This window comes from Lissotriton helveticus, chromosome 2_1 (genome assembly GCF_964261635.1).
Source record: "Lissotriton helveticus chromosome 2_1, aLisHel1.1, whole genome shotgun sequence".
Classification (NCBI taxonomy): domain Eukaryota; kingdom Metazoa; phylum Chordata; class Amphibia; order Caudata; family Salamandridae; genus Lissotriton; species Lissotriton helveticus.
The window spans coordinates 2,028,859,586-2,028,874,838 of record NC_136059.1 but is presented as its reverse complement, the minus strand read 5'-3'; the positions used below and the strand labels follow the sequence as shown (position 1 = coordinate 2,028,874,838).

The 15,253-nt window shown below is 52.6% G+C and overlaps 1 protein-coding gene across 1 annotated transcript in view; it reads right to left on the bottom strand.

The window, feature by feature from the left end:
* The window catches only part of ETFDH (electron transfer flavoprotein dehydrogenase), a 543,836-nt gene that overhangs the window by 345,307 nt on the left and 183,276 nt on the right, over positions 1 to 15,253 (bottom strand). The window contains exon 4 of the mRNA XM_078676994.1: positions 1,271 to 1,352. Coding sequence (XP_078533120.1) covers positions 1,271 to 1,352 — 82 coding nt within the window. The remainder of the gene's footprint in view (positions 1 to 1,270; positions 1,353 to 15,253) is intronic.

Here is a 15,253-nt window from a genome sequence, read left to right as displayed (position 1 = left end):
ACTGATAGAATGGACTCTGGATGAGATGGAAGGTGCATTGTGCAGAAGATGAAGGCTGTTAAATTAAGGTAGTTAAATTGGAATTAGGCTTACCCACAGCAAAGGTAATGTAAATGCTTGCTCCATAAACTGGTACCCTGAGGCTCACCATACTAGAAAGGGTTCATTTGTAGCATGTTTACAGGACCATAAGGTGACTGCTGAATGTGGGAGGCAGACAATAAAATATGATAGGATGTACAAAGATAAGCTTATTGAATTAAGGCTCAAAAACATGTCCTGTGGAGGTTGAGTAGTGGATGCACTGGTCAGTGAGGAAATGCACCATTGGAATTTCGTACTACAGTTTTTCAGAACAATTGTGTCAAATACATTTTTCAAATGTCATTCTTCCGGGCGCTGTAACACAGTAAATATTTAATGGAAAATTATTGTGAATGAAAACAAATATTTGTTTGGCAGTACATTTTGACCCGCTGCCTTTGTAAAGGCATAGTTTAGGTTGTCGAACAGGTCCAGGAATCCAGAATTTATGACACTCTTTGGGGGGGAACTTCTGGCCACGGAAATTATTTTCATTTAGATATCCTTAATTTGAGACCCAAAAGTGGCTCTCCTGAACGGAGCCTGGAAACCACCCATAGTATTTTGGCAGCCAAGACTCGGAGATGCAGCAATGTTCAACTAACAAAATACTTCCGGTTTGAAAAGCGATACACAATGCATGCCTTTACAATACAGTTTTTACATTGCAACATCCTTTACAACCCATTCTTTTACATAGCATGCCATTACATCGCATTTTTAGAAACTACCTTTACAACGCATTCCATTACAACGCATTCCATTACATCGCATTATACCTTTACCATGCATATCATTACAATGCATACCATTACATTGCATTCAAGGTAAGTGTTGGATAGAATAGGGGTAATAATTACTATTCTAACTCCAGTGAGTGCAACAGTAGGGTAAGTGCTGTATAGTGTAAGGGTACTATGCGTTGTACTGGTATGTGTTGTAATGACTTGCGATGTAATGCCTGCGTTGTAGTGACATGCATTGTAGTGACATGCATTGTAATGACATGCAATGTAATGGCTGCGTTGTAATAACATGCGATGTAAAGGATGTTGCGATGTAATGACTGCTATGTAAAGGTAGTGCGATGTAATGGCGGCGTTGTAAAGGTCGTGTCCCAATGCACGTTTTTAGAAAGAAAAGCATTTTTTCTGAAAAACCGAAAACTCAAATTTAATATTCATACCTGGAAGAATTGGAACAGGAATCCTATGCTTCTTTGTTAAAATTCCAAATCTGTCCGACGTGACAGGCGTGTGAAGTGGTGCCTGGAAGGGACATTTTTTTAATTGTAAATAAATACATACTTAAACATCCCAGGTATTTTACAAAAAAATGTACATACTTCTACTTTGACAAACGAGAATGTGCCTGTCAAGATCAGTTCATAAAATCAAAGTCCAGGGTGTCCTTCGAACATTATTTAACCCCTTCACTGCGGCGGCTATTCCGCCACAGTGCTAAGGGGGCGGGGCGGCCGCGTGGCGGCCGCATGCTGGTGACGGAACCGCTCCGTCACCAGCTGCGGTTGAGCTGTGCTCATGACGGAGCGGTTCCGTCACGGCCCCGCCCGCTCAATGGACCGCTCAGCGCAGGCGCGGAATTCGCGCCGCGCAGGCTCGCCGAGTGGGCCGTGATGGAACCGCTCCATCATCAGCACAGCGCGACCGCAGCTGATGACAGAGTGGTTCCGTCACCAGCAGGGGAGGGGTTCATCTATATTATCACCACAAAACACCTTAAGAGTGCAGAGGATGTTCACATTTTAAAATATACTATATAATTACCAACAAAAAAGCAGTACTTAAAATCTAATTGGGCTAACTATAAATCTACAAAGACGATACAATTAACTATGAAAAAGGATTCAAGAGTGAAATAGGCAGCTTCAGTTTTTCACAAAAATATTTAATAAACATATTGCCACTTAATGAAGCAGGACGTTTGCTTTGTTTTTATTTTACTGCCGCAATACATTTGAAATCTATACTGAACAGCCCAGCTGCAAATTAATTAACATAAGAGCGTGGTTATCAAATTTGATGTCGTGTTGCCCAGAAGTGGAACACCCCACGAGCAGCTGACCAACCCAGAGCCTAACAAGCATTCACAAAGCTAACAGGTCTCACTTTAATAATTAAGAGTGTCGAGCTGTTTACTTTGCCAAAGTAAATAAAGCCCCTAACTGCGGCTGCAAAATGGAGAGACCCAAGCAAGAAAGCGGTCACACGCGCCCACAGCCTCGACGCACACTGAGATAACCGACACAGAGGAAGGCTGGTGCAACACCATCTTGAACGGGTAAAGCGCACGACGGACCAGGGGGCAGACCAAATTGTACTTCAGCAGCATGGAAAGCAGCCTCCGCTTTGGTCAGGCCATGTGAAGTAAAGAGGCTGTAGGCAAGTAAATTAGTTGCAATATTCTTTATTCTGACAACCCCTGAGCGCAAAACCAAGCAAACCGCAAAACGAGTAGAGGAATGCCCAACATTCTAGCACAAGGCAATAAATGCAGAGAACACACAAATCGTTCTGATTCTTAATTCCTAAGAATCTGAACAATTCCAATAATGATGACAAGAGAATATAAAACAGGTGAAGAACATAACATTGTAAGAGAAACCACAATACTACACATCCTCCTCCTTAAAAACAAAAAAGGGGGGCGTGGCTAAGATGGCAGCGAGCTATGATGTGTCCGGTCTTCGCTCTTCCAGCACCGGCCTTGGGCCCCAATACACACAAGAAACGACTGTTGTGCCTCCTGCAGCACCCAGGAACAACAGGGGATCTACAGAGAGCCCCTAGTGTCTGCACCAGGGCCTCCTTAGCTGTCGATCCGAGCCTACCCTCGGACTCCAGGGCTGCCGCCAAGGTGGACCGGTGTGTTACATGGAGCGAGGCCGTGGCCCTGCCCCAGAGTTGTGAGAAGGGCGGCCCCCTCTCGCGGTGCTGCGGGAATAGCGACCCCTCAACACCTCTCTGCCCTGGCCTGCGGAACTTGGAAATCACCGCCGGAGCCTTCAGGTGAGCCGCAGAGAACTTAGCATTCCCCGCGAGCCCTGGTGAGCCCCACGGAGCCTTGACGCTGCGGGCCTGCTTCAATCAATCAGGTCATTTGTAGAGCGCACTACTCACCCGTAGGGTCTCAAGGCGCTGGGGGGGGGGGGGTGCCGCTACTGCTCGAACAGCCAGGTCTTGAGCTTCCTCCTGAAGGAGAGGTGGTCTCGGGTCAGGCGCAGATTGGTCGGAAGTGAGTTCCAGGTCTTGGCGGCCAGGTAGGAGAAGGATCTTCCTCCTGTTGTCGCTCTTCGGATGCGGGGGACGGCAGCGAGGGCGTGGTTGGTTGATCTGAGGAGGCGCTTGGGAGTGTAGAAGTTGATCCGGTTGTTGAGGTAGGTCGGGCCTTGGTCGTGTAGGGCTTTGTGCGCGTGGGTGAGGAGACGGAAGGTGATTCTCTTGTTGACCGGGAGCCAGTGCAGATCTCTCAGGTGTCCGGAGATGTGGCTGCGTCGGGGGATGTCGAGGATGAGTCTCGCCGAGGCGTTCTGGATCCGCTGGAGTCTCTTCTGGAGTTTGGCAGTGGTTCCGGCGTAGAGGGCGTTGCCGTAGTCCAGTCGGCTGGTGACGAGGGCTTGGGTGACCGTCTTCCTCGTCTCGGTGGGGATCCACCGGAAGATCTTCCGTAGCATGCGCAGGATGTTGAAGCATGACGAGGAGACGGCGTTGACTTGTCTGGTCATGGAGAGGGAGGAGTCCAGGATGAAGCCCAGGTTGCGTGCGTGGTCCGTCGGTTTGGGTGCGGTGCCCAGGGCGGGGGGCCACCAGGAGTCGTCCCAGGCGGAGGGCGTGGAGCCCAGGATGAGGACCTCCGTCTTGTCTGAGTTCAGTTTCAGGCGGCTGGTCGTCATCCATTCGGCTACGTCTCTCATCCCTTCGTGCAGGTTGGCTCTGGCGGTGGCGGGGTCGTTGGTCAGGGAGAGGATCAGCTGGGTGTCGTCAGCGTAGGAGATTATGTTGAGGTTGTGTTGGCGTGCGATGGTCGCGAGGGGGCTCATGTAGACGTTGAAGAGGGTGGGGCTCAGTGAGGATCCTTGAGGGACGCCGCAGATGACTTTGGTGGCCTCTGACTTGTACGGTGGTAGGCGGACTCTTTGTGTTCTTCCGTCGAGGAAGGAGGTGATCCATTCCAGTGCCTTCTCCTGGATTCCGATGTTGCTGAGGCGCTGTACTAGGGTGCGGTGGCAGACAGTGTCGAAAGCCGCGGAGAGGTCCAGGAGGATGAGGGCCGCTGTTTCTCCGTTGTCCATCAGAGTTCGAAGGTCGTCGGTGGCGGCGATGAGGGCGGTCTCGGTGCTGTGGTTCGCTCGGAAGCCGGACTGTGAGGGGTCGAGGGATCCATTCGTCTCGAGGAAGGCGGCCAGTTGTTTGTTGACGGTCTTCTCGATGACTTTGGCCGGGAACGGGAGAAGCGAGATGGGACGGTAGTTCTTGAGGTCGGTGGGGTCTGCTGTGGGTTTCTTGAGGAGAGCGCTGAGTTCGGCGTGCTTCCAGCTCTCGGGGAAGGTGGCGGAGTCGAAGGAGGTGTTGATGATGTCCCGCAGGTGGGGTGCGAGGACAGCGTCGGCTTTGTTGAAGACGTGGTGAGGGCAGGGGTCGGTCGGAGATCCGGAATGGATGGAGTTCATGGTGCGGATGGTGTCTTCGGTGCTGATCGGGGTCCAGGTGCGGAGGGTGGTGGTGGGTGGCGTCGTTGCGGTTGTGGCTTGCGTTGGTTGGTTGTTGAAGCTGTTGTGTATGTCCGTGATCTTGTTGTGGAAGTAGGACGCGAGGGAGTTGCAGAGTTCTTGCGACGGGGTGATGTCATTGTTTCCGGCGTTGGGGTTGGATAGCTCTTTCACGATGTTGAAGAGTTCCTTGCAGTTGTGTGCGTTGTTGTCCAGCCGGTCCTTGTATGCATTTTTCTTGGTGGCGCGGATCAGTTGGTGGTGTTTCCGGGTGGCGAGCTTGAGGGTGGTCATGTTGTCCGTCGTTGGTTCCCTTCTCCAGGCTTTCTCGAGGGCTCGACAGTTCTTCTTGGAGCTCTTGAGTTCGTCGGTGAACCATGGTGTTTTTCTGCTGCAGGATCTGCTGGGTGGGGTTCTCAGAGGGGCGAGTTCGTCCGCGCAGTCGTTGATCCATTTCGTGAGGTTGTCGGCGGCCTGGCTGGGGTTCGCTGAATTGGCGGGAGGGTGCTGGCTCAGGGAAGCGGTGAGCTGGTCGGCTGTGATCTTATTCCAGCTTCTTCGAGCAACCTGTTGCTGGTGGTGGTGGATCGTCGTTCTTCTGAAGGTGAAGTGGACGCAGCTGTGGTCCGTCCAGTGGAGTCCTGTTGCGTGGCTGAAGGTGACGTCTTTGCTGGATGAGAAGACGGCGTCGAGTGTGTGTCCGGCGAGGTGGGTGGGAGTGGTTACCAGTTGCTTGAGTCCGAGGTTGTCGAGGTTGTCGAGCAGGCTGATGGTGTTGCGGTCGTTGTTGTTCTCCAGGTGGAAGTTGAGGTCCCCCAGGAGGATGTAGTCGGCGGAGGGGAGAGCGTGCGGGCTGACGAAGTCGGCGATGTCCTCGCTGAATCGTGTGCGTGGACCCGGGGGTCGGTAGATCAGGGTGCCTCTGAGGGTGGTCTTCGGGTTGGTGTGGATCTGGAAGTGCAGGTGTTCAGCGGTGGTGAGGGTGTCATCGGTGTTGGTAGTGATGCGGATGGTGTCTCTGTGGATGATGGCGATGCCTCCTCCGGTCTGGTTGTCGCGGTCCCTCCGGGTGATCTTGTAGCCCTCTGGGATGGCGATGGCGATGTCTGGGGCTGAGGAGGCGTTCATCCAGGTCTCGGTGATGAAGGCAACGTCGGGGGCGGTGGTGTCGAGCAGGTTCCAGAGTTCTACGGCGTGTCTGTGGACGGAGCGGGTGTTGAGCAGGATACACTTGAGGTGGGTGCTGCTGGAGTTCGGCTTGGCGGGTGCAGGGAAGGTCCGGATGCAGGTGAACTTGCAGGCGTGGCAGCTGAAGGGTCCGTGGGTGTGCTTCGGGGCGGCTCGATGACATCCTGGGATGTGGCCGGTGTTGAGTGCGATGAGGTCGGTGGCGCTGTAGGTTCGTCGGGTCGGCTTCCGTCGGTGGGGGCCAGGGGTCCTGGCACTGGGCGCGGTCCAGGCGCGGACGGGCGCAGACGGGCTTACCTTTGGCGCGCCTTCGGCGCACAATCGGCGCACCCGCTGCGCGTGACCGCTGCGCGTTCGCACGGTCGCCATTTAAGGCGAAGTGCGCGGGTGGGCGGAGCAGCTGGGAGGCGGGAGCGGGGAGGGAAACAGAAGAGAAAAGGGGCGGGGCTAAAGGCGGTGGCGGGAAGCGGGAGCGGGGGGCGGCGAGGTGGGCAAACGACGAGAAACGGCAGATACAGCAAAACAAGCACAAATTTAAGTAAAAACGGGGGAAAATACAGTGATACACGATCTGGTGCACAGGAAGAAAAACAAGCACAAATTCAGGACAAAAGCGGGGGAAAAGACAGTGATACACGATCTAGAAAAACAAGCACAAATTCAGGACAAAAGCGGGGGAAAAGACAGTGATACACGATCTAGAAAAACAAGCACAAATTCAGGACAAAAACGGGGGAAACCAAAGGAGAGCGCTCAGGGCGGCAGCGAGGCCGGCGCTGAGGCAGAGGCAGGCACTGGGGGCACACGCAGCAGATGGTGGCCGTGCGGCGCGGGGGTGTCCCACAAGTGGGTCACACTCACCTGCGTCGCACGGTCGCCATTTAAGGCCAAGTGCGCGGGTGGGCGGAGCAGCTGGGAGGCGGGAGCGGGGAGGGAAACAGAAGAGAAAAGGGGCGGGGCTAAAGGCGGTGGCGGGAAGCGGGAGCGGGGGGCGGCGAGGTGGGCAAACGACGAGAAACGGCAGATACAGCAAAACAAGCACAAATTTAAGTAAAAACGGGGGAAAATACAGTGATACACGATCTGGGGCACAGGAAGAAAAACAAGCACAAATTCAGGACAAAAGCGGGGGAAAAGACAGTGATACACGATCTAGAAAAACAAGCACAAATTCAGGACAAAAGCGGGGGAAAAGACAGTGATACACGATCTAGAAAAACAAGCACAAATTCAGGACAAAAACGGGGGAAACCAAAGGAGAGCGCTCAGGGCGGCAGCGAGGCCGGCGCTGAGGCAGAGGCAGGCACTGGGGGCACACGCAGCAGATGGTGGCCGTGCGGCGCGGGGGTGTCCCACAAGTGGGTCACACTCACCTGCGTCGCACGGTCGCCATTTAAGGCCAAGTGCGCGGGTGGGCGGAGCAGCTGGGAGGCGGGAGCGGGGAGGGAAACAGAAGAGAAAAGGGGCGGGGCTAAAGGCGGTGGCGGGAAGCGGGAGCGGGGGGCGGCGAGGTGGGCAAACGACGAGAAACGGCAGATACAGCAAAACAAGCACAAATTTAAGTAAAAACGGGGGAAAATACAGTGATACACGATCTGGGGCACAGGAAGAAAAACAAGCACAAATTCAGGACAAAAGCGGGGGAAAAGACAGTGATACACGATCTAGAAAAACAAGCACAAATTCAGGACAAAAGCGGGGGAAAAGACAGTGATACACGATCTAGAAAAACAAGCACAAATTCAGGACAAAAACGGGGGAAACCAAAGGAGAGCGCTCAGGGCGGCAGCGAGGCCGGCGCTGAGGCAGAGGCAGGCACTGGGGGCACACGCAGCAGATGGTGGCCGTGCGGCGCGGGGGTGTCCCACAAGTGGGTCACACTCACCTGCGTCGCACGGTCGCCATTTAAGGCCAAGTGCGCGGGTGGGCGGAGCAGCTGGGAGGCGGGAGCGGGGAGGGAAACAGAAGAGAAAAGGGGCGGGGCTAAAGGCGGTGGCGGGAAGCGGGAGCGGGGGGCGGCGAGGTGGGCAAACGACGAGAAACGGCAGATACAGCAAAACAAGCACAAATTTAAGTAAAAACGGGGGAAAATACAGTGATACACGATCTGGGGCACAGGAAGAAAAACAAGCACAAATTCAGGGCAAAAGCGGGGGAAAAGACAGTGATACACGATCTAGAAAAACAAGCACAAATTCAGGACAAAAGCGGGGGAAAAGACAGTGATACACGATCTAGAAAAACAAGCACAAATTCAGGACAAAAACGGGGGAAACCAAAGGAGAGCGCTCAGGGCGGCAGCGAGGCCGGCGCTGAGGCAGAGGCAGGCACTGGGGGCACACGCAGCAGATGGTGGCCGTGCGGCGCGGGGGTGTCCCACAAGAACCCGGGCAGCGTACCTTGCACCATTTCCGTCTCCCATCCGCCTTTCGTTGGCCTTGCCAGCGGGGGAACCGGTCTCACTACTATTGGCTGCCATTGCACCCGCCTTCGCTGGGTGACATCGGACTACCTACCCATCGAGTGCCATCTTGGCTCCTTCCCCGACCTGTCGCTTGGCCTCGGCTGGGGCCCTCCCTGCATGGTGGCGACACCAGTATTCTAAGAGGCGGCCCATTGGGAGACATTTCAGCCTCCGGCTCTGTGGTCCGCATCAGCGATCCTCCGGAGTGAACGGGGTTGCCTTTGAGCGGCGATCCGGAGGAGGGGCTAGCGGTGTGCGATCCATTGTGGTTGATCTTGCCTTTGAGCGGCCCCTGGAATGCCCCGGGCCTAGCACCCACCAGCTGTTTCCCCCTTATTCACCAACTGACTTTTGCCTCCCTCGCCCAGGTGGGGATCGGCTCCGCTGAGTCTGGCTGACCCTTCGTCCACATTGTAGGAGGCACCACCGTAACTACTCCCGTGCCCCCGCCTGCTCGATCCAGACGGGAGGCCTCCCCGAGCAGCGACGAACTCAGCGCTCGTGAGGTGGCAGAGCGGGGGGCGCCTCAACCTTGGGCCCTGTGGCTCACGCCATCGAATCCCTGGAGTGATTGGAGTTGCCCTATGCCCTTGGATCTTTTGTGGTCACCAGCTGCTCATCATCGCGCTCCCGGGTGCCCTGCGAGACCTTGCGGTCCCTACGGCTGGTGCTGGTGGTACTCTCCTTGAGGAGGGCTCTCTAGGGGCCCGCCCTGACCTTGCCGGACCATTGCCTTCTCCTCGCATGTCTCAAGCCCAGCACCCTAATTCAGACTAACTCCTTGCTTCTCTTTTTGTGTTTCACTCCTACTTGGCTACACCTGTACAGACATTTGGTTTAGTCGCTGGGTCACCACACAGGCACCCCTGGAAGCAGCCTGCGCCAGCCGGGGCCACTCCTCACCAACCTCCAGGCGTGGACACTCGAAGGACAGGAGCGCCCCACTAACCTACCGATAACTACGCCACTCGGACTCCGGTGTCTTCATCGGCGGCTGCCGCGCCCAGGGCCGCCTTAACTATGTCATCTGCCAAGGGCCGACGGGACAAGTCCACCGTCAGAGAAAAGAACACGCTAAAAGACCTCATCGCCAAGATACAAACAGAGGTGTCCGGTGACCCAGGCTGCTCGAGTCCTCCATCCAAGATGACGCCCTCATCGGATGCTCCAGGAATTCCTGGAATCCCTATTTGCCTCCCTACGCGAGGACCTACAAACTGTCAAGTGCGATCTTACTGCAGAGCTTAGGGAAGCTCGCAGAGACGTGGACAACATAGGGGAGAGTGGCGACCCTGGAGGACAAGAATGACTCCAGAGACACCGAGATGGCGGCTTTCCAACAAGAGGTACTCCGTATCCACGACCAGCAGGTGGATGGGCAGTCCCATCTGGAAGACCTAGAAAACTGCTCCCGGCGCCACAACATCCGGATTCGTTGGGTAGGCACCAATGAAGAAGCTGGTTACATCTTTGCCTATGTCGGAGAACTTTTCAACCATATCCTGGGTAACCCCCCTGAAGCCCCGCTGAAGCTGGAACGCGCCCACCCAGGGCGGAGACAGCGCCTCCCGCATACATATTAGTTTGTATCCAGGAGTTCCAAACCAAAGAGGAGATTTTACGCAAGGCGCGCTCGTTCCAACCAATCTCCTTACGCAATCAAACGCCCTCACTCTACCAGGACCTTGCAGCTATCACTCTCCAGAAACGCCGGACTTTCCGGACCATCACAGAAGTTCTTCATCAGCGCAATATCCCCTACTCTTGGGGACATCCGTTTCGACTGGTGTTCCGGCACGATGGCAAACTACTCCAACTTTGTTCACCGTCAGAGGCCAGCAGGCTCCTCGGGATCACTCTTCCAGGCGACACAGATGAAGGTGCTCGCTCTGTCCAGGGGCCCAGTGACTGACGACTGCAGTGGAGGCAGGAGAGGCGACGTCAGGGGGCCCACAGACCGGGCCCCACGTAGTCAAGAAAGAGCAAGAGGTGGCCTTGGAAGCCCTTCCAGGGGCCCTGGCTAAAGCATCAACTGACCGACTGTGCCTGGCCATATTGCTGTATCCTTTCTGTGTTAAATTCTGGGTGGAGAAAGGAGGGTGATAGATCTGATGTTGGCCACGCGATCGCCCGATGGACTTCCTTTCTGTCTATCCTTGGATGACGGACAATGTTTGGACACTAAACCAATTTCAGCGCCTGTTGCACAATATGGGGTCTTTTCTTTGGTCGCTGGGGTCCCCATTTTCATTTACACATTCCTCGTCCTTCCCATCCCCTCTTTACCAAGGGGTTTCTCGCGGTCCAAAAGACGCTTCGGCCTCTTGGCCACTGGACTGCTGTCAATTGCCTGGCTGTGCTGGAGGCCTGGCTCCACATTGTTCCCACTGTAGTGCACACACTCCCCTCAGGCCTGAATGTCGACCCCCTCTATTAAAATCCTCACCCTCAATGTGAGGAGCCTTAACAACCCAACCAAAAGGCGGCCACTCCTCTCTTATCTGGAAGGCACTGGGGCAGACATCTGTCTCCTCCAGGAAACCCTCCTCCTCGCCAAAGACTGTCACAGGCTCAGACCTTGATTCTTCCCAACTCAATTCCACTCTTCCGGCCTGGCAAAGAGAGCAGGGGTGGCCATCCTGGTCTCGAGAAACTTTCAGGGCAAGGTGGGGCAGAAAGGGGCTGGAATACGGGGTAGGCTGCTCGCATACCACTTCACCACAGGGGGACGCGCATTTATGGTAGGCTCCATTTACACATACAATGAAGGCCAGGAACGCTTTCTGGGTGAAGCACTGATGGAAGCTATGACCACCCAGGACCGTCATATACTGATTGGGGGGACGTCAACTTAGTCTTCGACAATGTCACAGATCGATCCACGCAACGCACCAGTCAAGGTTGGTTCCCTTTCCCCAGCCGGACACGCAAACTTGCACGACTTGGCCCTTACGGACCTATGGCGACAATTCCACCCTGACACAAGAGATGAACAATAGTTACTTACCTGTAATCTGTGGTTCTCCAGTATTGGTGTCTTTCATAGATTGACATGCCTGAATCATTCCCCGTCGTCTGAGTGGGAGTCCCAAGGTACATAAAAAAGCAATAATATGCCATAATAACATAGAAAAAAATTGGTAATAACCAACCAGGAAGTAAAGTAGCCCAAGCTACAGGAGAAAAAACTTCCACACTCATGACCATCCTAGTCATTATGTATAGCCCAAACTGCAGCCAATCAGGCGACAGCACCCACCAGAAGGTTCTCCTCAGAGGCTCAGGCTCTCAAAGTTTCTCGCACAGGAGTGATGGTAAACCAATGTAGCCTATGAGCCTCTGAGGGGAGGTGGGCGGGTTGCATGTGAATCTATAAAAGACACCAATACTGGAGAACCACAGATTACAGGTAAGTAACTATTGTTCTTCTCCAGTATTGGGGTGTCTTTCATAGATTCACATGCCTGAATCAGAGTAGATAGCAATAAATATCCGTGCTTGGAAGACGCTATTTGTAGCATAAGCCTGTACATATGAAAAAACACTATCATATAATAAAAGTCTCATTTCTAACAGCATGAAAAGTGCAGTTACCTGAGAATGTACATAATAATAATAATAATAAGCATGAATAAGCGTCTGAAAAGCAGTAAGAGGAGGAGGGAAACAGAGGCTCTCCTTATCTGAAAAGATTCTGCAGAACTGCTTGACCCACTGAAGCATCAGTCTTGCTGGCTGCATCCAAACAATAGTGCTTGGTGAAAGTATGCCTCCTGGACCAGGTTGCTGCTCTGTAGATGTGCTGAAGAGGAACGCCAGCGAAAAGAGCAGTCGAGGAAGACATGGCCCTCGTAGAGTGAGCCCGTGGAGCTGCCTGCAAAGGTCTTCCTGCTTGTATATGACAAAAGTCAATAGCTGCAGAGATTCATCTTGCTATTGTTTGTTTAGACACCGCATGACCTCCACAAATTTTTCCATAGGCGACAAACAATTGATCAGATTTGCGTATTGTAGAGGTCCTTTGTAAATAGAACTTTAAACACCTCTTGATGTCTAGTGAATGCATTGCCCTTTCCGCAGGGGATTTTGGGCCAGGAAAAAATGTCCTTAAGATGACTGGTTAGTTCAGGTGAAAATCCGAAGGCACCTTAGGCATGAATTTTGGGTTTGTACGGAGCACTACTCAATCGGACGTGAACTGTAAGAAAGGTGGATGGACCGTGAAAGCCTGGACATCACTGACTCTTCTAGATGAGGTCAAAGCCAACAAAAGCGATACTTTCCATGTAAGAAATTTTAAATCCACTCTGTGAATTGGTTCAAAAGGGTGGCGCATGAGTTGGCCTAACACTACATTGAGATGCCACGATGGCGTTGGACAACGTATTCTTGAAGAGTAAAGTGAAGTGGACCCATCCTGACGATACCTTGAAATGGCTGCTAGGAAAACCTTTAGAGTTGCATGAGATAATCCCGATTTCCCAGATGTAAGAAAAAAGGCAATATCTGTTCTGGCTTTGCCTGAAAAGGATGAATCCCAGCCGAGTGACACCAGATACAGAATCTCTTCCATTTAAGTCTGTATGTTTTGATCGTAGCAGGTGCTTTTGCTTTGGCTAGTACTTCCTTGCAATCTGCAGGGATATTCAGATGGGCGAATTCAAGGTACTCAGGCGCCAAGCCGCTAATTTTAGAGATGTCTGGTCCGGATGGTAAATCTGACCATCCTGGATGGAGAGGAGATCCGGAATTGGTCGAAACTGGATTGGTTTGCACTCCGATAGGAGAAGGAGCTCGGTGAACCAGTAATGGCGAGGCCACCTGGGGGCAATGAGAATCAGGCGACACGGTTCTTTCTTCATCTTCCGTTGTCCTGCTGAGAGTGTCCGCAAGAACGTTTGCCGTTCCCGGTACATGGACCGCCACCAGATTGATTCTGTGTCGTATTGCCCATACCCATATATCTTGGGCTTCCTGAGACAGACGGACCGATCTCGTTCCTCCTTGTTTGTTCAAATAGTGCATGCTTGTAGTATTGTCTGTGCAAACCAATACTGTGGCCCCTTGAGCAATTGCGCGAAATTACTTGAGGGCTAGAAAGATGGCTCTTAGCTCCAATAGATTGATGTGCCAGACCTTCTGTTGAGGACTCCATCTCCCGCTGACTGTCAGCCCTTGAAGATGTGCTCCCCAACCTTCGAGGGATGCGTCCGTGGTGATTGTGAAGTTTGCTGCGTCTTGTAGGAACGCGCAACCCTGTTATAAATTTCTCTTTTGAATCCACCAGAGAAGAGCACCTCGGATGCGAGGGGTGATCCGGATGAGGTCTTCGAATGAGCCGGAGACCTGCAGCCATGGCAGGTTGAGTTCTTCTTGCAGAGGCCTCATCCTGAGGCGGCAATTCGGTATCAAAGGAATGCAAGAAGAGACCAACCCCAGAAAAGGGGAAACATCCTTTACGACGCAACTTTTACCACGCAGTGCCTTTACAACGCAGGTTTTTCAACACAAGTCATTACAACGAATTGCGCTGGGGGGCGCTCTAGGATAGGTAATAGTTTAATTTACTATCCAACACCTTTCCTACTATCCACGGGGACTGGAGTTGGAATAGTAAATTAAACTATTCACTATCCAGCACTCCCCAACGCAAGTCGTTGTAACGACTTGCGTTGAAAAACCTGCGTTGTAAAAGCATGCGTGGTAAAAGCATGTGTTGTAACAACGTACATCCCCAGAAAAGACTAGAACTTTCGGACTGAAACTGACTTTCTTGAGAGTAAAGCCCGAGCCATGTCCTGTATTCTTTCTTGTCTCTCGTCCGATACAAAAGCTCGGACTAGCTGTGTGTCCAAGGTTGCTCCCAAGAAAGCTTGTCTTTGGGACGGTTCTAGCTATGGCTTGCTGAAATTGATGGAGAGACCCAGTGTCTGGAAGAGAGACAGACACCACTGGATATGGTTGTCTGTGTCTGCGTAAGAACTCGCCTTGATAAGGCAGTCGTCTAAGTAGGGAAATATTTGTATTCCCTCCAGCCGGAGGTGTGCTGCTACCGGAGCCAGGACCTTTGTAAACACCCTGGGTGCCGAACGCAGCCCAAAGGGGAGGACCTTGAACTGATAATCCCTGCTAGCCACCCTGAATCACAGGAACTTCCTGTGACGAGGTCAAATGGGGATGTGGAAATACGCATCTTGGAGGTCCAAAGTGGCCATGTATTCTCCCGCCGAAAGAAGATGCAGTATTTCTTGGAGTGATAGCATTCGGAACGTTAGCTTTTTCAAATACTTGTTTAGGGCACGGAGATACAGAATTGGACGCCATTCCCCAGACTTTTTCTTTATTAGGAAGAATCTGGAGTAGAGTCCTGTTTCTCTCTGAACCAGAGGAACCTTTTCTATTGCTCCCTTTTTTAACATCAAATTGATCTGGGAAAACAACTCTTTGAGATGAGCTGGAAGTGGGCCCCTTGGAGGAAACTTTTTGAATTCGAGGGCCTGGCCCTTGGCAACAATGTCCAAGACTCACCTGTCTGACGTTATTGAGGCCCATTTTGAGTAGACTTTTGGGATCTTTCCTTCAATTTTTATGTGAGACTGCGACAGTAGCGGCGGCAGGTGATGACACTCATTGTCTTTTATCCTTTCCGCGGTAGGCAGACTTGCTTTTGTTTTGGGAATAATTAGTAATGCGCTGGCCGTAGGACTGGTAACGTTGGGTTTGGTAACGTTGATTCCCTTGCCTGTAGGAGGACTGCTGATTATAACCTCCTCTAGTAAAGGACGATC